Genomic DNA, 24,722 nt, shown 5'->3' with positions numbered 1-24,722 from the left:
TCTCAAGGTTTTGCAGCAATGAATTTCCCCACTGCTGGGTTAAGGATAAAATGAATTCCCAATGGAGGAAGCGAGCAGAGGCTGCTGCTGCAGAAAGCATCCGCTTCTTCCCCCTCTCTCCGCCATGGAAGGAGCCCTTTGGTGGAGAAACCGTTCCCGGTGGGAAGCTCCCATCATTCCCGAGTTCTTGTCCCTAATGAGAGAAAGGCAGAGCTGTTGAGGAAGAGGAGCCCAAGCTGGCATGGGTGGGTAAACATGTATTGGCCCATAGGTGACATTTCCATAGAGATCCTGCTGTAACCACGCTGGTTTCCTTGTGTTTCAGACATAGGAATCAATAGGCTTTAATAATGCAGAGAGGTGCTCGAAGAGCACAAGGATGTTCATCCCTGCTGCTGCTTCCAGCGCTGTGCCCGGGCACCTGGGGGCAATCGGAGCGCTCCGCTGGCTCCCGTGCTCAGTCCCACACCACGGCTGTGTGATTGCACAGCGCTGGCGGTGACCCATCGCTCTTTGTTCCCACCAGGTGCTGCGTGCCACCCGCACCACCATGGCCCTCTACAACAATGGGGCCAACGTGCCCTCGCCCCAAGAGGCCTCCAATGGCTTCTCGCAGCCCGGTGCCTCGGGCACGTGGCACAAGGCAGAGGAGGAGGTGAGGCTGGTGGAGCCCAGCCTGGTGAAGAAGGCTCACCGTGAGATCCTGGACCACGAACGCAAGCGGCGGGTGGAGCTGAAGTGCATGGAGCTGCAGGAGATGATGGAAGAGCAAGGGTGAGTGGCGGGCATCCGGGGCTGAGGTGTGGGGTAAGCCGTGACGTGGGGACCCTGTTGACTTCTCCTTCTGAAGTACCTTGAAGTGGCAGAGGTCCACAGTTGGAAGGGAATTTGTGTTTGGAGAGGTTAGCCTATTCTCTTAGAATCGTAGAGCCATTAAGGTTGGAAAAGAGCACTAAATCACTAAGTCCAACTGTTTAGCCATCATCCCCATGCCCACCAGGCCATGTCCCTAAATAGAAAATAAGCATGGGGTGGGGAAAAGAAGCAGAGCGGTTGTGTTTAGTTCCAGGTGAGGCAATTACAGTGCTTCAGTTTGTCCCTGCTCTCTTCTCACTCTCCAGTTTTGGGACTGAAGCCTGACTGATGGAGCAAATGCTTCAGCACACGCAGGGAGACGGGGACTGGGATCAGCTGGGGAGAGGGAAAATGGATTGAGAGGAGGCTTCGCCAAAGCTTTCATTAAGAGCACAACTGTGACCTAGAATTAAATTGTCTCACACAGGCTGGAATAATGATTACGCCTAATTTGTCGTTATGGAAATAAATAAGGCTGACCTGGCGCCTTGGGGAGCCCAGGTCCTCCTTTTGGGTTCCCGTGCCCTGCTAGGATTCTCACTATTAGTAGTAGCATTACTGCAGCGGGTAGTACTGTGATGGGTACTGTTGTTATTGCTGTAATTGCCTTTGCTGTTATTAAGGCTATTAATAACGGTGATACACCGAAATGATAACGTAATTACAGCCGTCATCTTGGCCAACCTGGTTAATCCCCCTCTGCGTGGGAGCTCTCCCGGGGGCTGCAGGGGAAGTGCTCTGGGGGGGTTTCTTCCTCGGGGGATTGATCTCCAATGGCAGGGCCCAGTGGGACCAGGTGCTGTGATAGCAGAGAAGGGTTTTGGGGCATTGGAGCATTCCTTCCATGCGGATGGCTCCTCCTGATCCGGCTCTGACTGCTGCCCACTCCAGACTGCCTGCAGGGTTCCTTCTGGCTGGTGGTTGGATTTCTTCTCTGGATAAGAACTGTCAGCAATTTCTCCTCCCTTCTCCACCCTGTTCTCTGCATTCAAGGCAAAAAAAACCCAAACAACCCACCTTCTGCTAGGGTTAAAAGCAGCTGCTCTGCAGCCAATCCTCAGGTTCCCCATGCTGCAGGGTGAGTATCCATGATGCAGCTGGTGAGGTGCATAGCAGCATTCTGGGGGTGCTGCCCTGTTTAGGGGTCTCCCAGCACTGGTGGGATGCAAGGCGCAGGAAACAACCACAGCTGCCTGGTTCACCACCCTCCTGCTGGGCAGCCCTGTCTGGTTGGAGTATTAATGAGTCCATTTCAGTGCAAATGAGCTCATTAATATTAATTCCTCTTTCATTATGGTTGAGCTGTGCACCCGACTGCAGGATGTGGTCCAGGTGCTGCCCCATGCCTCGCTCTCCGGGGGAGATTGCCGGAAGCACGGTGATTTTCTCCATTTCAGTACAGAACCTTCAGGTTCGGGTCCAGGGGATGCTCTGGTGCCTTTGTGCCAATGCAGGATGCAGTATAGAACTGTCTGCTGTCACTGATCCTCCTGTGTCTCTGGCACGGCTGGAGTGCTGTGCTTTGCCGCGGCTGTTTGCAGATGCCAGGGACAAAGTGATTAGTGTCTCTCGTTAATAACCCTGCAGTGGCCTGAGTCAGCGTTCGGCGTTAGCGCAGTGCTGGCTTGGCTGCTGGGACGCAGCACAGTGTGGGGACAAGCAAGGGAGGCTCATGTAGGGATGGAGGAGGGAGCTGGCCTCACCAGCTATGAGGACACAAGGTGTCCTCATAGTTGTCCTCCTCTTTTCCTCTGCTGAGTGCTGCTTGGGAAGGGAACGCAGGATTGAGGGAGTGCAGAGCACCAGGAGGAGGGTCCTGCTGTCCTCCAGGCCCTGCTGACTATCACAATGCCACCTCTCCTTCCCAGCCCCTCTGGCCACGTGCCACTCCTAAGGGTATGGGAGGTCATCAGCATGTCCCTGCTCTGCGTGCCCCTTTGGCCATTCCCCCTCCTCCTCTCTCGGCCTTTGGGGGGCACACAGTCCCTGGGGAGCCAATGCCGTAATTGTGCCAGCTCTGACTGCATCTCTGCCCACCCAGGTACTCAGAGGAGGAGATCCGGCAGAAAGTGGGGACCTTTAGGCAGATGCTGATGGAGAAGGAGGGCGTGCTCACCAGGGAAGACCAGCACGGGCGCCAAATGTAAGTGAGGCAGCTCTGAATCTGCCCATCTCTGTACTACATGTTTCTGTCCCAGGGATACATATCCCAGATTGTCACTGAGGATGGGTGGATATATGGGGATAGTTGGATAGATGATGGATATAGAGGGTGAGTGGGGGTAGATGGATGGATGGATGGATGGATGGATGGATGGATGGATGGATGGATGGATGGTTAGACAACTGGTTGGTTGGTTCATTTGCTAATTGATTAGTTGGTTGACTGGAGGCAGACTTTGCCTCTCTGAGGCAGGGTACTACCTCCAGAGAGGTTCTCTCTCCCCAGTTGTTTATCACCCATTGGGTGCTCTATATAGGTGCCACTATTGCAATGCTCCTATTTCGGATGATGAAACCAAAGCATAGAAAGGCTGGCCACTCACTCACCCTTCCAGCCAGTGGTGGAGAGCAAGCTGCAAGTTTGGTGTTCACCAGGCTGTGTGTGTGAGTCCAGCCACTCATGCCCTGACTCTGCCTGCCCACAAACATCACTGAGGTCACTGGAGCAGAGCAAAGCACTAGTTTGATCCTATATGATGTTCAGCCCATGCTTCACCATTGCCCACTCCTGCTGTGTCGGTTGCTTCTCCTGCCCTCTCCAGGGCTGAAAACACAGCTTCTCTGTCTGGGTAAAAACTCCTCACAAGGATCTGCCCCTTTTTCATGCTGATTTATTGGTGTGATGCTTAATGGCCCAGACAGCATGGCTGGTCTGGCGCACACCATCTATCAGCCTGGAAACCAGGTCACTTGGGACAGGAATAGATGCTGCAGGTCCACTGAATATTAATGCTTCATTAGGGTCAGGAAATCAGGGCGAGGGGGAGGCGGGGAAGCCACTGTGTTGGGGACAGCCTTCCTCTGCCAGCAGCCACCAAGCAGGACCAGGGCTCAGCTGTGCCCAACCCCACTTGGGGTGCCCATCCCCACCCCAGAGACCATCTGGGTCTTTCTCCAGGCAGGTGGGAAAACCAAGGCATGGGGTAAACCAACCTGCCAGGGTCGCTCAGGCAGCTGAGAGTCCTATTGGCATGTTAACAAGTGGCCTTTGCCTGCGGGGCACAGGTTGTCTCCAGGGCATCTTCCCAGGAGAGGCTGCCCATCTCATTAGGGCTGGTGTTTTAATGAGCACATGGCGAAGCCAGAGGTGTGTCCAAGGGTACCCCAGAGTGGCTGTCACCTTTCCCTGATTGCAGGCTTGCTTTGGAAGGGTAAGCGTTAGATTAGCCCATATATAAATATATAAGGGCATATAAGGGCTATAAATAATAGTGCTGAGTTGGAAGGTCTAAAGCAAGAGACTGCAAGGAGTGCACAGCCAGGAGGTGCAGGGAGGAGGGAAGCACAGATAGGTCCCAAGGAGCTGGTGCTCCGTGTGATGGGGATATGACCTGTGGAAGTCCCTGCTGAAGGATGGCTTGGGTGCCAAACCTCTGAACTGCTTGAAGGTATACCAGTGCTTTAATAAACATCCACCACTTTTGCAATGACCTGGGAGAGCTCTCAGCACTTACCTTGTCTGCTGGTCTTGTTCCAACACCTCCCAGGCCCATGTTTCTGAACCAGCTGCTCTCTTTTCAAAATACATGCAAAAGCTCAGCATTGTCTGCAGAAATCCCCGGGGGAAACTGAGGCACCAAGCAGAGCCATGACCACCTGAGCCCTAGCTTGCTGTCTGCGCCCTTCTAGCTCCTGTCTGTGCATGCACAGCCTGCTCCTGGCAGGGGGATTGCTTGATGGACAGACTGGTAGGCTTAAAAAGAAATGCAGGCGTGTATCAGGAGAGGAGGTGTAACTGGAGCAGCACGAGCTGGTCCCGAGCTGCTGAGCACAGCTGATGGGCAATGTGCTGGCAGCAGGCTGTGGTGTGCAGCACGTGGTCCAGCACTGCCTGTGGTGCTACACTTCTCATCAAACAGAAAATCCAGCAAGAGGTAACTCAGTTTGTGCAGCTCCTTTTTTTTTTCCTTCATCCTTTCCATGGTTTGGTTGTTGTTTCAAAGGCATTGTCATGGAATAGTTGGGTCAAAAGACAAAGGACTTCACTCCTCCACTGACTTCCTCTGCTGCCAGCCTCCAGACTGGGACATGGGGAGGAACCTAGGTTGGGACATCAGCTAAGAAGTCTTGAAGATTCCTATTGCAAAATATCCTCTGGGATGCAGGAGTCCAGGTTCATCTGATGATGGCACCAACCAGTGTGGTTTCCCCCAGAGCACCTGGAGTTTCCTTGATTGCCTTGTTCCCTCCCAAGATGCAGTCATAGACTCACAGAATCATTGGAGATGGAAGGAAACCTTTAAGGTCATCTGGTCTCATTCCCCTTCAATGAACAGGGACATCTACAGCTCAGTCGGGCACTCATGGCCTGGTCCAGCTTGTCTGTGGGTGTCTCCAAGGATGTCCCTGATCTGAGCCATGTTCCCCAACAGACAGAGGGCTGCTGGTGTGGATGTGGTGATGAACCATGGGCTGCAGTGCTGTTGCTAAGGAAATGTTCCTTCAGGGCTCTTGGACATGACTTTCCTGCTCTGCCTTCCTTTCCCAGTGACTGTCACCAAGCCTCCAGGCACCTTGGCAGCATTTTGGGCTCAGGAGCTCATCCCTTGCCCCACATCCTCACTGTTCCCAGCACCACTCCTTAGGGGAGTAGGTGCTTTTCCCTTGAGGTCCCCAGGGGCTTTGAGGCTGACGGCAGAGCAAGAGCAGCATGAGGTGTGGGCAGCCAGGAGAGATGGGCATGGCCCCCCCTGCTTGCTGAGTCCAGCCCACAGCCCCAGTAGTCAATGGCAACCTCCTGTCCGTTTCCATGGCAGCAGAAAAATTAATGCTGATGAAGCTGCTGAAGAGGAAGAGGAGACCTCAGTGGCTTTGGGCCTGATGTCCCCTCCTCCCTCACCCTGGCTGACCTGGGGGACATCACCCATCACCTCCTGTGCCAAGCCTATGACAGGTCGGGCTCTGGCCCCCAAGTCCGGATCATCCCAGGCAGCTCCTGCCGATGGCAGATAATCCCCAGTCTTCCACCAGCTCTACTCACCCTAATCCAGCCCCTGCCACCGACCTGAGCTGACCCCACCAGCAGCACCCGCCCAGCCCCACTCTGCCTCGTGAGGCAGCAAAGGGATTCTGAGTGATGACGAAGACAGGGGGGTGGTGTCCTGGCCCCGGGGATGTCCTGGTGCTGACATACTGTAGAGACAGGCGCTGTAGGAGGACCCCACAAAGACTTCTGCTGTGTGATGGTGATACCCATGGAAGTGCCAGGCACTGAGTGATCACAGAACCATAGAATCGTTAAGGTTATAGAAGACCTCTCACCCCCCCCATGCCCACTGACCACATCCCTCACTGCCACATCTCCATGGCTCTGAAACACTTTCAGGGATGCTGACATCCCCACCTTTCTGGGCAGCCCATGCCACTGCATCACAGCCCTTTCTGAGAACAAATCTTTCCTAATATCCAAAGTCATTCAAGAGGTGGTGACAGAGCCAGGTCTCCTTGACCCCATGTGCCAACAGCAGTGCCACCACACTGCTCTACTCTCCCCCAGCCCCAATTCAGCCCCACCACGCTCCTCTTGGATGCCAGTCTCCCAAATTTCCTCTCTTTTCTCCTTTGCCAGAGTGATAGAAAACCACCACGGGCTGGATGGGGAGGAGTACACAGCGCAGTACCCTGAGTGTGACGAGGGCTGCCTGCTGCAGTGTGACTGCTCAGCTGAGTGCTACCACGACGACAGCAGCCACCGCGAGTACAGGTCTGGGCAGGGGGCTTTGGGGGTGGCCATTGGCCATGGAATGGTGGATGGTTTTCTTTTCTCACCTCAACCCTTTCCTGCAGGCTGAAAAGACGGTCGAGCAGCTCCACCTCCCCACCACCCAAGAAGAAAAAGAAAAAGAAATCGGGTCACCGCCGGAGCCGGTGAGTCCTCGCTTGTCCCTGCACTGTCCCCTAGACAGGGAGGCTTCAATCCTGTGTACTCTCCCTGCTCAACTCTTCTCAGCCTCCGTGGAGCCACGGGGCACCTAAGAACCTTTGGTCTCTGTGCTGATGCACCCTAAATCCTGGTTGCTCACCCCAATGTTGGTTAGCAGTGTTGGGCTCAATGAAAGTGGGAAGAATTTGAGCGTGGCACCGGGAAGAAGTTGGTTCCCTTCCCGTTTTATATTTCCTGGCACAGTGGGAGGATGCTGTCCTTAAATAACCCTTTCTTTTCTGCCTTCCCTGCGGCAGCAAAAAGAGGAAACCCGGTTCAGAGCGCAGGTGAGTGTCCCTTTCCCAAATCCCCATGGCAATCAGCTGCTCTTGTCTCCTGCTGGAGGCAGTGAAGCCCACGAGGTGGCAATGGGACACAGCTGGATCTGCCTGCTCTGGCTGCAGGGTGAACCAGAGCCCTTCTGCCAAACGCTCTTTTCTGTCCCCTGAAGAAATAATTTCCTTGCAGTATTTGTGCGTCTCAGGGGTTGTGCAGGGAAGTGACATGCTGATGGGTGGTGGGGATGGGGCTCCCCTGGGTCACAGGGATGGGGTTTGGGGTCCCACCCCATGGACACCACTTTCCTCCCTGCAGCTGTGACAGCTCTTCCCCGATCCGCAAGGAGAAGAAAAAGAAGACTGGAAAGAAGCACAGACGTGACAGGTGAGATGGACACATCTCCAGGGCTGGGGACACCAGACTGGTTGGTGGCTTCAGGGAGGGCTGGTGACACTTGTAGACTGGATAAGGTGGCAACGTGTGTGGAATTGGGTGTCCCTTCATGGGGCAGAATGTTCCCCAAACCATAGGCTGTCACCTCCCCATGGCCGGGAGAGCCATCCCAGTGGTTCCTGTGTCCTCATCTACATCACCCCCAGGGGTTGCCTGTCCCTCGCCCCCTGTCAACTAGCTCCACATGTCTCCTTCATCCCTGCTTCCTCTTTATCCTCAGGTCTGAGTCAGGCTCTCGGAAGAAGAGAAGACACAGGTGAGGGTGAAGGCTGCCGGAGCCACACCACTACCACTCATTCTGTCCCCCTCACCCCAACACTGATTGTCACTCTGGAAGTGACAAGGGGCCACCCTATGATCTGGATGTGCACTGGCCAGGGCTCAGCACAGTGACCCATTGCAACCAGATGCTGCTGGGCTTGGGGAAGTCCCTGCATCCCATCTCTGCCCTTTTACCTTTCTGCCCTCCCCACAGGTCCCGCAGCCCCAAAAACAAGAGGAAAGAGAAAAACAAAGAGCGCAAGAGGTGAGATGCTGTGAGCGGGTGGCTGGCAGGATGCATGCCCCTCAACACTGCATGAGTGCCCAGTGCAGAGGCTCATCCTGCCCATCAGCCCTGGCTGTCATCCCCACAGGTCCCGCAGTGCATCGCCAGCCTGGCGGTCACACCGGCGCAGCAGCTGCAGCTCGCACAGCGCTTCGCTCTCCTCCGACTACAGCAACTCCAAATCCCCCAGCAGGTAGGAGCACCCTTGGGCATAGTGTTCCCATGGTAGGCACCTCTGTGGGGACAGCAGAGGAGCAGGTGCTGAAGCACCTTACAGGATGCTTAAGGGGTTGGAAGGGCAGCACTGGGGAGTCAAAGCAAAATCTCAATTAGGAAAAAGCGCAAAACCCGATTTCTTGCCCCATTTTTTGTTCTTGCGCCGTGATCCCAACCCAGTGTTGAGTGCCACTGTTATGCTGGCACGTGGGTGAGGATGTGCTATGCGCCTTGCTGAGCACGCCGTGCCCCACAGGCTAAGCCCCAAGCATCGTGAGGATGGCCCCAAGGGCAACAGCGCCCGCTCCAGCCGCAGCCCGTCCTCCTCCTCACCGCGCCGCTCGGCCTCACCGCACCAGAACGGGCACAAGGGCAGCGCCCAGAATGGCCGCCACAGCCATGGCCCTGCACTCGAGGAGCCAACGGATGTACGTAGGCTTTTCTTGCACCATGGTTTGCTGCCCTCTCCTCCTCTTCCTTCTCCCTTTGCAGGAATCCCTCACCCTGGCTCTCCTCTTCCCTCCTTCCCCATCTCAGTGACGGACAGACTGATGGGGACGCAGTGCTGGCTGTCCCCGTCCCTGTGTAGACATGTTCCCCCAACCCTGGGGTGCTGGTCCATCTCCTGTGGGCAGGATCCCCAGTACCAGGTCTCCCTTTATGGCCACTCAGTGGATGTCACACCCTGAGGTGTCCCCTGTGGCTCAGCAGGGCCACTGTTGGGAGTGGAGTGCTCACAGGTGGCCAAAAAGTGGGTAAAAATGGAAGCGTTATTTCCATGCCACCTGCAGCCCATCCAAGTGCAGGATCCCAGCACCACTCTATGTGCCCAGACTGAGGACTGCTGTAAGGCCAGGAGAGGTCATGGAGTGGGGCTTGGGGCTGAGCACTAGGATTCTGGGCATCCAGGGTCCCCATGATGGGTGATAGTGGGTCCAATTGTCCCCAGCAACACCAAGAGTCCCAGCAAAACCCAGCTGTGCTGGGGACTTGTCCCCACAACGGGATGAGGGGACCAGTCCCAGTTTAACCAGTAATGGAGCACCTCTCTACATTCTTCCTTGCTGTTTGGGGTCTGGGTGCCAAGGAGCCCCCACCCCGGGCATCTCACATTGCCCATGAGCTCCCTTGGCTCCCCAGCTCTAGAGGGGACTTTTCTCCGACAACTTTTCTCTCTTTCTCTCTCTCTCTTTCTCTCTCTGTTTTTGTTTTCTTTGTTGTTTTTTTTTTTTTTTTTTCCTTTTCTTTTAATCCCATCTGTGTTTTTCTTTAGCCTCCCATTTGAAAAAAACCCGAACGGTAATATACAATTCCATTTCTTGCTCAGCAGAAGCAGGGAAGAGGGGGAGGGAAGGGCAATGAAACCACGCTTTTTTTCCCCACTTGTTTTAGTTTCCTTTATCATGATTTATTTTCTTTTCCTTCATAATGTACAGAAATGCAAACAATATATATCTCTCTTATTTTATTTCCCCCTGTCGTCGTCGTGTTGTTCTAGAATTTTTTGCTTTCGTGTGTATTAATGTGGAGAAGAAAAAAAAAAAAAAAAAAAAAAAAAAAAAAAAAAAAAAACCAACAGATGTGTTTCTAAAATACTGACAGCCGGTGAACATTGTACCTCCATCCTCTGTATTTTTTGAACGAGGGCTTTAAAAGGGAAGCTAACCGAGCGGCCGTGCGCCATGCCCGCCTTCGGCTCCGAGAGTCGGCCGCGGCCCGGCAGCTGTCCGTGGTGCTGACGGGGGTCCCCTCCCCACGCTGTACCCCAGCAGGACGGGGCTGTGGGGGCCGCAGTGCCCACCTACCGTTGACCCCCTCCCGGCCATACCATGCTGTGATGCTGCCGTACTGCATCCCGAGCACCCCGAGCACCGGACCATCCCGAGCATTCTTCCCAGCAGCGGCAGGGCTGAGCACCCAGCCTCCCCCAATCTCTCCAAAACTACTCGATTCAGGCCATTTTTCCTCATCTCCCTGCCCAGCACCGCAGGCTCCCCGATCGAGGCAGGGTGCTGTGTGATGTTGACTTCCCTTTTAAATTCCCCGTCCCGTCTCCATCCATCCTCGCCTCCAGCTGCCTCCCCATCCTCTTTGCATTTGTCCTTCTTCCCCATTTCTCCCTCCTCCTCCTCCTCACCTCGCTCTCTCACTTGCACACACTCTCTGTAACTGATTTCTCTCTGGTTTTCTTTGGGCCGGTGCTGAGACAGCCCTCCCGGCCTCCACACATCCTGCTCCATCCGCTCCCCTTGCATGTTGTTTGGGATTTGGTCGTGTCCAGCAGCCACTTTTTGGACCGAATCGCAGTGTTGCTGTCTAGGGGCTGGGTTACACACAAAGCTGGCAAACCCGCTGCGGCCGCGAAAGCCACTGGCTTTCCAATTAAGCAAAATGAAAAAAAAAAATGCAAACGAGACCAATTATATATTAAAAACTCTAAGCAAAGCAAACTTGATTAGCAAAGGGGTCTAAATCACATTACTAAAGAGTCATTGTCTTTTTCCCATTCTGCACTCCAAATGTGGAGATTATTGTTTTCTTTTTTATTATTGCATTCCTGTCACTGCCAATTCAGAAGGTAGGTATTTCGTCCACCTCTGCACGTTCACTTCTGCAGATGAGCCTGTTGAAAAGCACCGTAGCTTGATTTAATGTTATTTTCTCTTTCTTTCTTACTTTCTTTCTCTTTCTTCCTTTCTTTCTCTCTTTTTCTCTTTTTCATTTTGTCTCTTTTTGGTGGCTATATATGATTTTTTTTCAATTTGTATGGTTTTTCCCAGTTAGCTGCAAAGCCATGCTCTTCTCTTACGTTCTTTTTTATTATTTTTTTGCCCTGTTCATGTAAAATTTTTCTTTCTTTCTGCCTTTTCTCTTTTCCTCGTTCTGTTGGTAGAATGCATTTCTGTGTGTTTTAGCCCTCCGAGTTTGTGTTTGTTCCCACAGATGGTACAGTCACGTTGGGTCGGGCTGAGTTCCCCCATGCTTCCTTAGGGGCTGGATAACAAGATGGATTTAATGAAACATAGAGGCAAAGAGAAATAGGCACATCCCAGTGTGTGAGAAGGATTTATGGAGCTATGGGTGTTTTGGGCTGCAGGATGGGGAGGGAGGAAGGGCCAGCAAGAGAGAAATCGAGGGAGATTGGATATTTTTTGCCCCTCTTGGGGCTGTTGTGGCAGTGAGCTGAAGGGACCTGGGGAGAGCACTGGGGGCTGCAGAGATCTTCTGAGATCTTCCATGCCCAGAACAAGTACCCAGAGGTGTTTTTCCTCTGGACTGGACCTTTGCAAGGGTTTATTTGGATCATCCTCATTTTTGTCTTCCAGTAGAAGCCCCTTCTGCCCTCCCCATCCCTTTTTCTGTGTTTTGGATGTGGACCCCATATCCGCACAGCATGGATGGCAAATGTGGGAATGCCTCACTTGGGAGGAGGTCCCTTCACTCTGTCTTTCTCTCTCTTCTTCTTCACTTGGATTTTTCCTTGGATGTAGGGCTGGGGTGCAGCCACAGCCCGATCCCTATGTGGGTGCCGATGGTGGGGCATCCATCCCCACTGCCACTTTTCCCCCTTGCTGGAGCAATGACAGCAGCAGCCAATTACTGAAGCAATTGCTAAAACTGCACCAAACCACCCTCCTCGTTTCCCTCAGGGCTCTGTGGCTGTAGAGCCTGCAGGTGCTGGCTTGGACCACTTGTCCATAGGAACGAGGGTGTGATGGGGACGTGCCGACAGCAGCATGTCCTTTTGGGAGCATCTTCCTTGCAGACCCACAGTACATCATCCACTTCTCTTTAGGGGGAGAAAAGCAGCATTTAGGATTAACTACATCTGAGGCAAAGGGGATGGTGGAGAAATGAGGTCAACGGCCACCCCGAGGACAGAGACACCTCCCAAATCTCCTTAAGCCCCATCAGATCACACAGGATTTACCCTTCATGGGCATCAGGAGCTGATGGAATGGGGGAGACTTCCCCAAAGCCTTCCCATAGCCTAACACCTTCAGCCTTGTTCGGTTGGGGTGGTCACCACGCCGGTGGCCCCTTGTCACTGCTGGGTAGTCAGGATGGGTCCCCGATGCCCGATTTTGGAGCGTAGTGAAGGGAGTTTTGTTTTATTTCTCTCCTCTCTTTGTCTCTGTCTCTCCTCCTCTCTCTCTTTCTTTCTCTCTTGCATTTTTGTGAATCTAATGATGCACTTATATTGCCCCGCTTTTCCCTTCTCTTCATACCTTACCTACTAAAGGAGGAAATGCCACTTTTTTGGTAAGTGGATGTTAACCAAGAGGAACTTAAAAAAAAAAAAAAAAAAAAAAAAAAAAAAGGTAATAAAGGAAAAAAAAAAAAAAAAAGGAAGCAGAAATCAAAGTCTGTGTTGAGTGCTGATGAGGACTTAGCAGTTCCCTGCAGAGTCACAGCTAACAGATCAATGCGTATCCCAGGAAGAGTTCAGAGACATTCATTTATCTCAGTAACGATGACATTTGTGAAGTTTTGGTTTGGTTTTCCTTTGATTTTGATGTTTTCTTCTTTCTTTTGGTTTCTTTTTCCCTTCTCTTCCCTCACCCCCCAACTCCCTGCCTTGCCCTCCATTGTTGCTCTGTGCCGTCTTCTTCGTTTCTTGATTTGTTTTAAGCCAAAAACCTTACTATCTATAAACCTACGCATATATAAACATTACAGACTTCTATATATGTGCATGCCTCTGTGTGAGCAGCCCTCCCACCCCGCACCCGCCCAGCCCCTCACCTCTTTGTTCCCCCCTCTGTCCTTCAGCTCACTCTAACTTACTCTCCCCCTTTCTCCCTCCTCTCATCTTTTCTTTTTTTTTTCTCATTTTCCTCAGTTATTTTGGGTTTTCCTCCCCTTTTCCTTCCACCTCTTTTGGTTGGGGTGGGCGGGCGCTGGGGTTGCTTTCTCTCCAGGTGTCCGGGGGGTCGTTTCTTTCCCTTTGAGCTCTCCCTCCCCGATGACTTTGGGTTTCTTGGATTTTTTTCGTCTCCCCTACCCAACCCCTCTTTGTTTCTTTGTCTTTTCGTTGATTTTTTTTATTTTTTTTTTTTATTTTCTTTGCGTTTTGCATGCGGAGGTTTGCATGACCCACGTTGTTGAGGGCGAGAGGCTGAGGAAGGTGCAGGGTAGCATCTGTGTAGCCTGCCTTAATGCGATGTGCGTTGACGTTGTGCACCAAGCCCCGGCCCGGCGCGCTCCACTAAAGACCGCTTTCTCCTTCTTTCTTCTCCTCTCCCCTCCGCCTGTCCCCATTCTCTCTGTCTCTCTTCCCCCTGCCAGAGGCCGGCCTCGCCGTCCCCTTCTCCACGGCCTCGCGGCAGGACGGACCCGCCGTCCCCTCGCACCCGGGGCGGCCGTCATGGTGCCCACTCGCCCTCGCCGGAGCGAGCCAAGCACGGCCACCGGCACCGCTCCCGCTCTGCATCGCCGCCCCGACACCGCGGTCAGGCCCCCCGCCTGCCGGCCCCAACGGGGCTCAGCCCCACTGGCTACAGCAGTGACTCGGAGGGCTCGGTGTGCTCGCACCCGCTCAGCCCCGACAGGACCCACGGTGCCCACGCTAAGAAGTAAGAGCAATCTGGGTGCCACTACATCGGAAGCATGGGTATCCGGGGTGTCCTGTTGCTATCCAGGTGTGGGATGTGCTCCAAGACTAGGGTGGGTGGCCATTGGGTTGGCGTGCTGTTGGAGAGCGATTCCAGTGGGGATGGGTGAGCCCCATAGTGCCCAGACGGCTCTGTGGGATCTTGGGGCATCAGGTTGGATGTCAAGAAAAGGTTCTTCACTAAGAGGGTGGTCAGGCACTGGGACAGGCTCCCCAGGGCAGGGGTCATGGCCGTGAGCTGCTGGAGCTTGAGGAGCATTTGGACAATGCTCTCAGACATATGGTTTGATTTTGGGTGGTCCTGTGTGGAGCCAAGAGTTGAACTCAATGATCTTTACAGGCCCCTTCCAACTCAGGATGTCCTGTAATTCTACCCAGCAGGGAGTGGGACCAGATGGCCCTTAAGGGCCCTTCCAACTCAAACAATGCAATGATTCCATGATAATCAGGGTGGTTTGGGATCCACATGGATGCTTCTGCTCCTCTATGGGCTCACAGGGGGCAGTCCACAGGTTGCAGAAGGAAAGGAACCATGGCGAAAACGTTCCTGTGACATTATCCCCTCTGCTCCTCGCAGGGTGAAGGACAGGCACCACCGGGGCCGTCCCAACAGCAGCTCCGAGTCGTCAGCAAAGCACTCTCGACACGGAGCCTCGGAGCGGAGGAAGAGCCCCTCACACAGCACAGGGCACCGCAGCACCTCCTGGAGCTCCAGCGCTTCCCTCTCCAAGTCTCGCTCCCGCTCACGGGACAAGCGGGCAGCACGCAGCCGCAGCCGCTCTCCCTCGCAGAAGAAAACTGCCAGCAGGTCAGCTGGGGGACACGGCCGGCTTGGGGTCTGAAGGATGGGCAGTGGTGGCAAGCAGAGCCTGGGGACCACCCAGGCCCCTGTGCTGCTGGGTATGTGCATGGCTTCCGTGTCCCATCTCTTAGGACAGCCTCAAAAGTACCTTCAGAGAGCACCCACACCTGAGAATGGGTTCCAGCCCTCCAGGTTTGGGGAGGCGCTTTACCTGCCATGCATGGGCTGTCCCAGTGTCCCACACAGATGCCGTGTTGCCCCACGTGCCTCTAACGCTCCTCCTTGTGTTGGTGTAGAGAGAAAGACAATGAGCCTCGAACACGCCACAGTGACCCAGACCCTGCTCGGGCCCGGCGTCGCTCCCGAAGCTACTCCCCAATCAGGAAGAGGAGACGTGACTCCCCCAGCTTCATGGAGCCCAGAAGGATCACCAGGTAGGTCCCAGCATGAAGTCTGTGCATGGTCTGTGTCCAGACTGTGCTCCCAGACAGCCCCAAAGGGTGGGTGAGTGGTTAAATGGACGGATGGATGGATGGTTGGATGCGTGGATGGTTAAGTGATTATATGGATGTATAGATGGAAGAAAGGAAAGATCACAGAACGGTTTGGGTTGGAAGGGACCTTTATGATCATCTGGTTCCAACCCCCCTGATAGAGGCAGGGACACCTCCCTCTAGAACCAGTTGCTCAAAGCCCCATCCTGCCTGGCGTTGAATGCTTCCAAGATGGATGGATAGTTAAATGGAAGGAAGGAGAAAGGAAGGAAGAAAGGAAGAAAGAGTGGATGGATAGATGGATGGATGAATGCTTGGACTGGCTTGGTGAAAGGCTGCATGAATGGATGGATACATGTACAGAAGAACGGATGGGTGAAAGGATGGATGGACCAGTCGCTGGACAAACATCTGTAAGGACAGCTACATAACCCTAAGGATGAAGGAAGAGCCAATCAGGCTGGTCCAGATGGATAACCAGACTGCCTCCAGTACTACAATCTTCTGGTCTCTTCCCATTTACAGACAGAAAATAAGAATAATTTTACTCTATGTGTGTATATTCCAGCAAGAAGTCCATTTGTCTCCTGCCCTCTAAATGCAGTTTTCTCCTTCCTGAGATCCTATTGACTCAGGATGCCAGGCTCTAAGACAGGCAATATTTAGTGCCAGACAAAACACTGTGTGCATATATAGCACCTCGTTAGCATGCAGCGCTGGCGGCATTAGTGGTGCTGAGCTGAGATTACCTCGTTTCTGACCTATTTGTCTCCCTTGCTATCAGGGTCTGAGCATGGCGCTGGCTGGATTTTCAGTCACAGGCTCTTGCTCACTATGGGAGGATTTTGATTTCTCCTGGACTGGGCTGAAGTCGTAAGACAGAACAAGAGAAATATTGCCCATATCAGCCAGCTCTGCTGCCCTGACCGTGTCACCCCCCCACAGCCAAAATTCCCCAGAGCTGCAGGGTTGCCGGCATGTGGCCCAGCAGATGACATCTTCATGGCACCATGTGCCACCTCCTGTGCCCCTCCTTCTCCCTCAGTGATGCCAATGTCTCCTTTTCCATTTCATCCCAAGGTTCCTCTCGGAGAGCATCGCCGCCTGCCTGGCTCGCAGGGTAACCTCTCCCCTTCCTTCTTCTCTTCCTCCCAGACTGCTCCAATCTGTGCGTCTCTCTCCGGTCCCACTAACGCTGCTCACTGCTGTGTAGGGATGGGACAAGGGGGCAAGGAACGAACTGCTGCGTCCCTTGCAATTGTGGGGACCTGCAGGGCTCTGGGCTCAGCACCATGCACTGCTCCGGATGTCACTGCCCCATAGGAGCCGGTGCGGGTCGAAGCTCGGGCAGCCTGATGCTGGCTAATCCCTAACAACTCTTTTTCAGCAGCTTTCACTCTTTGGTGGCTGGGAAAACACAAAAGCCACATTAACCCGCTCACTTTCTGTCCTCGGCGCTGCCTAATCCAGGACTAACACCCGGGGCGAACAGGGGAGAGGAAGGGGATGTGGGACGGGTACTGTCACCCTGCAGCCACCCCAAGCGCACTGAGGTGGAGGTTGGGCCGTTGCTCCCCATCCCTCCCCTAACCCACACCAGGACTGTGACTCGGTTTCCCTTTTCCCTCCGCAGCGCTCGCAAGCGTCCCATCCCCTACTACCGCCCCAGCCCCTCGTCCTCCAGCTCGCTGAGCACCTACTCGTACAGCCGCAGCCGCAGCCGCAGCTACGACACCTACAGCACCAGCCGCAGCCGCAGCCGGACTCGCAGCCCTCCCAGCCGCTCGCGCAGCCCCCCCAGCCGCAGCCCCAGCTACAACAGCCGCAGCAGCTCCGAGAGCGCTGGCTTCTGAGCTCCCCCGCCCCAACCAGGAGCCTCCGTCCCACCCCAGGAACAGGGGATTGCCAAGGATGGGCCAAGCGGGCGGGGGTGACCCTGAGCCTGGAGGGTATTTGGGGGTTGGGAGATGGGGTGGGGGGTGGCTTATTTTGGGGGGACAGGGGGGGCGAGCACAGAGCGAGGGAACAAATCACATCGACATAGCTGGGGGGGTGCTCCATCCAGCGGTGCTTTTTGGGGTATTTGGGACTTTTTGAGCACCTTTCCCCAATCCATGCCTAGCTGGAGTGTGCGATGTGGCCCTAAAGGAACTGCAGCATCTCACTGACTTGTATCCCTGTGGCACCCCTGGGGACAGAGGTGACATGAACTATCCTGGGGACCCAACAGCCCTGGGCACCACAGAGCCACCGATGAACAAAGCATCGCCACATCCCCAGTGCTCATCCCGCACGGGGTTACGGGCCCAATGAGTGGGCTGGGATCCCCCCCCCACTCCAGGGCTTTGCATCTCCTGCCCCTGAAGAACAAATGCTGTCAGGTCTGGATTTGGGGTGAAAAAGGTGTGTTTTGGGATGCGTCTCACCGTGCTTGTGGGGTGGTCCTCACCAAGGTGCCCCCTGCACCCCCATTGCTTTGGGCGCCCCTGAACACGTGGTGCTCCCTCTGAGCACTGCGACCCCAGCTGGGTGCCCTGGCCACCTCCTGCTTCAGTTCCTGACCCAGATGGCTTTATGGTGACACTTTCCCCAAGAACTGCAGCCCTGGGGGATGGCTGTGGCTCCTCTCCTGGAGGATGCTGCACTGGCACCATGGTGTGGCAGTGGGTTCGCTGTGCCCTGGGGCTGGAGCATCCCTGCAGCCCTCCCTGGAGCTTTAATGAGAGATAAAGGATGCGGCCCACACGCTTTGCTGACAGCCCCAATTCCACAGCATTGTGCTGATTTTCCAAAAAAAACAAAAAAAACAAACAAAAAAAGGCCCTTCCTGGGGGCATCCCCCTGGCCCCACTGTTGGTGTTTAATCCACATGGACCGTGTGTTTTCCGCCTGGTTGGAGGAGGATGAAGCACTGAGCCGGGTGGGATGGGAGCACAGCTGCTGGGATTAACCCACAGCGCCGCAATGGGATCAGGGCTTTGTCCCTACCCCGAGGGCACCGCAGAGCTGGGGCGTCCCTTTGAGTCCGGTAATGCCCCTTTAGTGCTGGTGGGCTGGGGGGCTCTGACCACGGCCACGCACTTCAGGCACCCTGCATTGCCCTCCCCCTGCACAGGGATGCTCGGAGGCATCCTCTGGTGCGTTCCCTATCCCAATCCCAATTCCCATCCCCTTCCAATCCCCATCCTAATCCTCAGTTCCCATCCCCGACCCCATTCCAATTCCAGTCCCCATCTCAATCTCCAATCCCAATTCCCATCCCTGACTCCACTCCAATCTCCGTCCCCGTTCCAATCCCCCATCCCCATCCCACACTTGCCCCCACATCCCTGCCCCATGGCCACAGCTCCCACAGTGACAGAGCCCCGGACAGGACAGCACATCAGGGAAAATTTCCAGTCTTCCTCTTTTACAGTCTCTGTCTCCTGCCGCGGAGGGAGCCAACTGGAACAAAATACTCTGTAGAAATACTTCAGTATTTTCCTCTCTCTCGCGCGCTCTCTTTTTCTGGATTGTGAGTACAGCTGTAGATTCAGTGAGCTGGTTCAATTATAATAAAATATACAGTATATATTGTAAATGATGCTGCGGGGCATGGAGAGGTTTCTTTGCATCCCTCCCTCCCACCCCAGCCCCCGGCAGCATGTGGCCCCACGCCTCCAGCTCTGCAGCTCAGCTGCTTTGATCCCTTTCCAGTACCATTCCCCAGACAACACAGGGCTCTCCCCCACCCCAGCCCCCGACAAAGGGCTCAGCAGGTTGTGCTGGGACAGAAGGGACACCCTGAGCCCCCCCTGCTGAAGGATCCCTCTCCCATCCTTCCTGTATCCCCATCTGTGCCAGTTACCCCACACGGAGGGCTCTCACATCCCTGTGCCGAGCACATCAGGGCTCAGCTATAGCCATCTCCTGGCTGTGCTGGCTCTTAAAAGCAAAGCCTGCACACTGCAGGAGCCGGGAAAGGTTGGACAGACAGCTTGAGGCCAAAGCTCAGCCCCTAATAGTCCCAATATTCCCAACAACCGGCAACAGCTCCATCAGTCCCCACTGCCCCCATCAGCCAACAACAGCACCATCAATCCCTACTGGTCCCACTGGTCCCTAGCAAACCCCAGCAGTCCGCATCGATTTGTACGATTCCCTGCTGACCCCCACCAAGCCCTACAGCCTCCATCAGTCCTCCTGACCTCCATCAGCCACACTTGGCCCCGCTGACCCCCACCAAGCCCTGTAACCCCCATTGGCCCCTCTGCCCTCCATCAGCCCCACAAACCCCACTCCCAGGTTCTGGGACCCCCCCACCCTGACCCATACGGGCCCTGGGGTTCCACATTTCTGATGGGCTCCAGAAGTTTCCAGCACGGCGGTGACGCAGTGGGCGCAGGGCTGGCCTCGGGCTCCTGCTCTGACTCATCCCCCCAGCGCTGCGCATCCCAAGGACTGTTGACGGGAAGGGGAGGGCAGGCTGGGAGCCATCCAGCTCCCATCCATCAGCGCCAAGGAGCCGTGCGGGGCGGGCAGCCAGGGCTTGCGGCTGCGCAGGGCCAGAGAAAGCTTCTGGTTCCTTCCCGGCCCCGCTGCGATTTCCATTAATAGCCAGCTGCTCCTGCCGGCTAAAAATAACCATCGGGACGCGTTCATAAGGCCCTACAGCCGCTCCACACCACCGCCCTGCACACCATGGCTGAGCGCCGCGTGCCCTTCACCTTCCTCAGCAGCCCCAGCTGGGAGCCTTTCCGCGACTGGTACCATGGCAGCCGCCTCTTCGACCAGTCCTTCGGGATGCCGCACATCCCTGAGGACTGGTACAAGTGGCCCAGCGGCAGTGCCTGGCCAGGGTACTTCCGTCTGCTGCCCAGCGAGAGCGCCTTGCTGCCCGCCCCTGGGTCGCCCTACAGCCGTGCACTGAGCCGGCAGCTGAGCAGCGGCATCTCCGAGATCCGGCAGAGCGCCGACAGCTGGAAGGTCACCCTAGATGTCAACCACTTTGCTCCCGAAGAGCTGGTGGTGAAGACCAAGGATAACATCGTGGAGATCACCGGTGGGTCTGCGGGGTGGGGTGACGGGGAGATGTGGAGGGCATGGGGGACGTGGGGTGGATGTATTGGTGGTTGGGGTATGCAGTGAGAATGGAGCGAGGTGGGAAAGGGGAAAGGGAAGGGGAAAGAAAGAGTGTGGGAAAGGTGGAAGGGAAAAGGAAAAAGGAAAAGGCAAAAAGGAAAAGGAAATGGGGAGAGAGAAAAGGGAAATGGGAGAAGGGGAAAAGAAAAAAGGGAAAAGGGAGAAGGGAAAAGGTAAAAGGGAAATAAGAAAGGAAAAGGGAAATAGGGATGGAAAGGGAAAGGGAAAGAAAAGAAAGGGGGAGGGAAGGAGAAAGGGGAAAGGGAAAGGGAAAAGGGAAAAGGGCAAAGGAAAGGAAATAGGGAAGGAAAGGAAAAGGAAAGTGAAAGGGGAAGGGGAGAGGAAAGAAAAAGCGAAAGAGGGAGGAGAAGAGAGGAGAGGGAAAAGGGAAAAAGGAAAAGGAAAGTGGAAAAGGAAGAAAGAGAAAAGGAAGGGGAAAAAAAAGGGAAAATGATAAACTAACAGAGAAGGCATAGGGTTACAAGTGCATTCCAGGCATGACTCACGGTGTACACAGTGTGCTGGGTGCACAGTCCCCAGCCCCACACTGCTGCTGTGCGCAGCCCATGGTAGGGATGCGATCTGTGCCCCATCGGGACAGAGCTGGCAGTGCCATGGGGCAGAGCCAGGCCCACAGCACCCTGAGCATCCCTGCATGTCTGGGAGGGGGCTCAGCAAGGGGTGCTGTGACAAAACACAGACCCATGGCATGAGGCCAGCAGTGTGCCCAGCACAATGGGAAGCTGAAACAAAGGCAATGGAGGTCGGTTGGGTCCACCATCACCGTCTGTTTTCTGCCCTCAAGTGTAGGGGCTTCTCCTGTAGGGACACAGGTGTCTCCCATCACTCAGGGCTGCATGTAGGGCAAGCAGGAGTGCTTCCATCCCAGAGTTGATGGAGCAGGGAAAGGCAAACCACAACTGTGGAGACCCAATGGGCACCAACCCTTTGCTGTTTATTCCTTCCAGGCAAGCATGAGGAGAAACAGGACGAGCACGGCTTCATCTCCAGGTGCTTCACCCGCAAATACACGTAAGTACCAGGCTGGGGAGAGAGGGGGCACACAAATGTGGGGATTTTCTGACCTCTCCCCTCTCTCCACAGCCTTCCCCCCGGTGTGGAAGCCACAGCCGTGCGCTCCTCTCTGTCCCCTGATGGGATGCTGACAGTGGAAGCCCCGCTGCCCAAACCGGCCATCCAGTCATCTGAGATCACCATCCCTGTCACCGTTGAGGCCAAGAAGGAAGAACCAGCCAAGAAGTAGGAAGAGGCCCGGCTGCTGTCCCTGCCACGCACCCCACACGCCTGCCCCCAACTCCTGCCCCCCTTTGTATTTTTTATTTGTACTCACCCATCACCCCAGTGCCTTGAAAAAACATGGAGGAAAAGAAAAAAATGATGGGAATAAAAGTGACGGAAGAATCCTGCCCTGTGTCTGCCGGCCACATCCTAGAGCCTACATGCCATTTCTCACACCCCATACCCCACATCTGGACATCCCAGGTCTCCAGAGTCGTAGGATCATAGAATAATGGGTTATCCTGTGTTGGAAGGGATCCATAAGGATCACTGAGTCCAACTGCTGGCTTCATGCAGGGCCATGTCCCTGCTTCCCACACCCTGGGTTTCAGCAGTGTGGGTCTCCAACATCCCAAGGTTAATGTCCTGGTCTCCATGTCCTGGGGATCTGACACCTTGGGTCTCCAGAGTCCTGGGTCTCAACATTACATATCTACCACTTGAGGTCATGACATCCTGACTCTCCAACAGCACTGCGACCAGTATCCAGGGTCCCCAAAATTCCAGGTCTCCCATCTCCCAGATCTCAGCATCCCATTTCTCCTCCATCCCAGGTCCCTAAAACCTCAGATCTCAGCACTTTGGGTCTCAACACCTCATCATTCCTCTTCTCCAAAGCTCTGAGCATCACCACCCCAGATCTCAACATCTCATATGTCCAACCTGCTGCGTATCCCCATCCTGGAACCAACACCCTGGGTCTCTACATCCCATAAAACAGGCACCCCCTGCAGCTTGCAGGGAAGCTTGGGCAGAAGCTCAGGAGGTCAGAACAGGACTCCCAACCCAGCAGCATGCTGCCATTCACAATTCCTTCTGGGATGCACAGCCTCCACTCCGTTATGCTCCTTCCTTTCACCCCATTGGGATGAGTCGGGCAGATGGGGCTTTGCACACCTCCAGCCCCAGCTCAAGGGGCCGGGCACAGTGTCAGAATCCTCACACCCTTCCTGTGCCCACACCTCCATGCAAGGGTCAGGGCTGGCCCTACATGGCCAGGCTGCCGGCAGCCGTGTTCCTGCTCCTACAAATCCCTCTAATCCCCCCTGAGTCATCCCGGAGGCAGGCAATGACCGGGGAGGAATCCTACAGCCGTGGGGCTCCTCTGTCAGCCCAGCCCCCCAGAGCACGGGGACCCCCAGGGCACACACGTGTAACATTATGGGATGGGTGGCCACAGAAACCAGTGGTGGAGACAGTTGCCATAGCGAGAGCAGTGCCAGCCCTAGGGACCAGCAATGGACATCCTGGCTGTGTGCAGAGGTGTGCAATGAACACACGTCACCCAGTGCAGCAGGGTGGCACCGCAGCTGGAGGCGGCACCGTGTGCTGTCCCAGCCCCCAGGCACCTTTATCAGCACGGCAGCGCTGTGCCAGGCCCCAGGGCTGGGCACACAGGTGGGGAGGCAGCAGCACAGCCTGGCCGTGGGCGAGTCAACAACACCCACTTTGGGCGTTCAGTTTCCAAGGGAGGGGATTATTTTTACAGAGTGAGTCAGCGCACAGCGTGCTGAGCGGAAAAAGCTGCTGGGAGGCAGCGAGGCAGGGACAGGCAGAGCGCGGCCACGCACAAGGCACTGAGATTACACCCATGGGGTCCTCAGCCCTGTGTTGGGCCAGGGGAAAGGACTGCCCAAGGTCCCCAAAGCCAAGGGTGGGAAGGGGACATCAACGGTTGGGGATGAGAACTGTTGGGAAGGTGACGCCAACATAGGTTGGGAAGGAAGGGGGATGCCAACACGGGTTAGGAAGAAGCGGATGCCGACAGCTGGGAAGGGACACCAGGATGTCCCCAAGGCCAAGGGTGGGAATGGGACACGAATGGCTGGGGTACCAACACAGGTTGGGAAGAGGTGGATGCGAATGGTTGGGAAGAGGTGGATGCCAAGCCGCCCTCCAGCCCCCGGCGACTCGAGAGACGCAAGAGAATTGAGCAGCGCTGACGTCAGATCTGTAAGTTTATTTTGCTCAATGTACGACGGCTACATAATGACTCACATTCATGATATTCCATCACTGAGGAAAACTGCTAAGAATGGTCCGTGTGTGAAATAATTCCTTACAGAAACACGGAGTTGGAAAAATAATCACTGATTAGACCTTAAAAATAGTTCACTGCATAACATGACAAAAAGCACAAACAAAGGCTCATTCAAAGAACACAGTCATTGTTCTCCTACACTGTAATAGTTATAATTTCACCATGACGAACACCAGACATTAAGATTAAGCTAACACTGGTGTTTTTCTTTTGCTTTTTTTTCCTTTTTAAAAACAAAATCATATATAATTGCATGTCACTATAGCAACATCCATAACAGATCAGTTTGTTACGATCACTATTTGGTAGAGCAAACTTTACCCCCAAAAGAAAAATAAATTAAAAAACTTTAAAAAATTTTTGAAGACTATTTTGTCATAGGAATACATAACATCTACAGTATAAGTTAATAAATTTCAAGCTACTGTATAGAAATACGACACTAGCATGCACAATATTGTATCAATAGAGTAATGGAGCAGTAATCATTTCACTGGAGAGACAGTATCATAGGCAAGTGCATTTCTTAGAAAATGAAAGAAACCATTCAAGCTGCTTAAAAATCAACCCCTGACCCCACTCCCCTTGGAGCCCTCTCGTGCCATCTCTCCTGCGCAGGTTTCCTAAAGCAGCCAGAGCCAAAGCCAGAAAGGAAAACAAACCAACAACAACAACAAAAAAAACCCAACAGGTTTTGTAATTCCAGTAAATCACTTCCAAATTATACAGCCGGGACAACACTGCTCACCGGACAGCGAGGGGAAAACCGAGGGGAGGGAAGGCGGCTACACAGATCCTCCATTGCAGGCCGTCAGCCCGGGCACGGCTCTACCAAGGCACCCCAAAGAGCCCAAAG

General features: G+C 54.5%; 2 protein-coding genes across 2 annotated transcripts; both read left to right on the top strand.

Moving 5' to 3' along the window:
* The first annotated feature begins 550 nt into the window (after nucleotides 1-550).
* On the top strand, nucleotides 551-16,771 carry SRRM3 (serine/arginine repetitive matrix 3). The gene is given in 14 exon segments (XM_042880041.1): nucleotides 551-774; nucleotides 2,897-2,998; nucleotides 6,647-6,781; nucleotides 6,865-6,945; nucleotides 7,258-7,287; nucleotides 7,595-7,663; nucleotides 7,953-7,988; nucleotides 8,208-8,258; nucleotides 8,368-8,472; nucleotides 8,752-8,923; nucleotides 13,785-14,071; nucleotides 14,687-14,917; nucleotides 15,208-15,345; nucleotides 16,486-16,771. Coding segments are annotated over 14 exon segments (1,947 nt in total).
* Nucleotides 16,772-19,978: 3,207 nt separating this feature from the next.
* HSPB1 (heat shock protein family B (small) member 1) lies at nucleotides 19,979-21,953 on the top strand. The gene is made up of 3 exons (XM_042879787.1): nucleotides 19,979-20,446; nucleotides 21,495-21,558; nucleotides 21,631-21,953. The coding sequence occupies exons 1-3, from the start codon at nucleotides 20,086-20,088 to the stop codon at nucleotides 21,788-21,790; spliced, it is 585 nt and encodes a 194-aa protein (XP_042735721.1). The 5' UTR covers nucleotides 19,979-20,085; the 3' UTR covers nucleotides 21,791-21,953.
* The last annotated feature ends 2,769 nt before the right edge of the window (nucleotides 21,954-24,722 follow it).

Source organism: Lagopus leucura, unplaced genomic scaffold (genome assembly GCF_019238085.1).
Source record: "Lagopus leucura isolate 7727_CA_CO unplaced genomic scaffold, USGS_WTPT01 Super-Scaffold_100024, whole genome shotgun sequence".
Taxonomy (NCBI): domain Eukaryota; kingdom Metazoa; phylum Chordata; class Aves; order Galliformes; family Phasianidae; genus Lagopus; species Lagopus leucura.
Note: the sequence above shows the minus strand (reverse complement) of the source record. Positions and strands in the feature narration are given on the sequence as shown.

Coding starts and splice junctions, on each gene's coding strand:
- HSPB1 (XM_042879787.1), top strand. CDS start 20,086: ATGGCTGAGCGCCGCGTGCCCTTCACCTTCCTCAGCAGCCCCAGCTGG. Junction 20,447..21,494: donor TAACATCGTGGAGATCACCG/GTGGGTCTGCGG, acceptor TATTCCTTCCAG/GCAAGCATGAGGAGAAACAG. Junction 21,559..21,630: donor TGCTTCACCCGCAAATACAC/GTAAGTACCAGG, acceptor CTCTCTCCACAG/CCTTCCCCCCGGTGTGGAAG.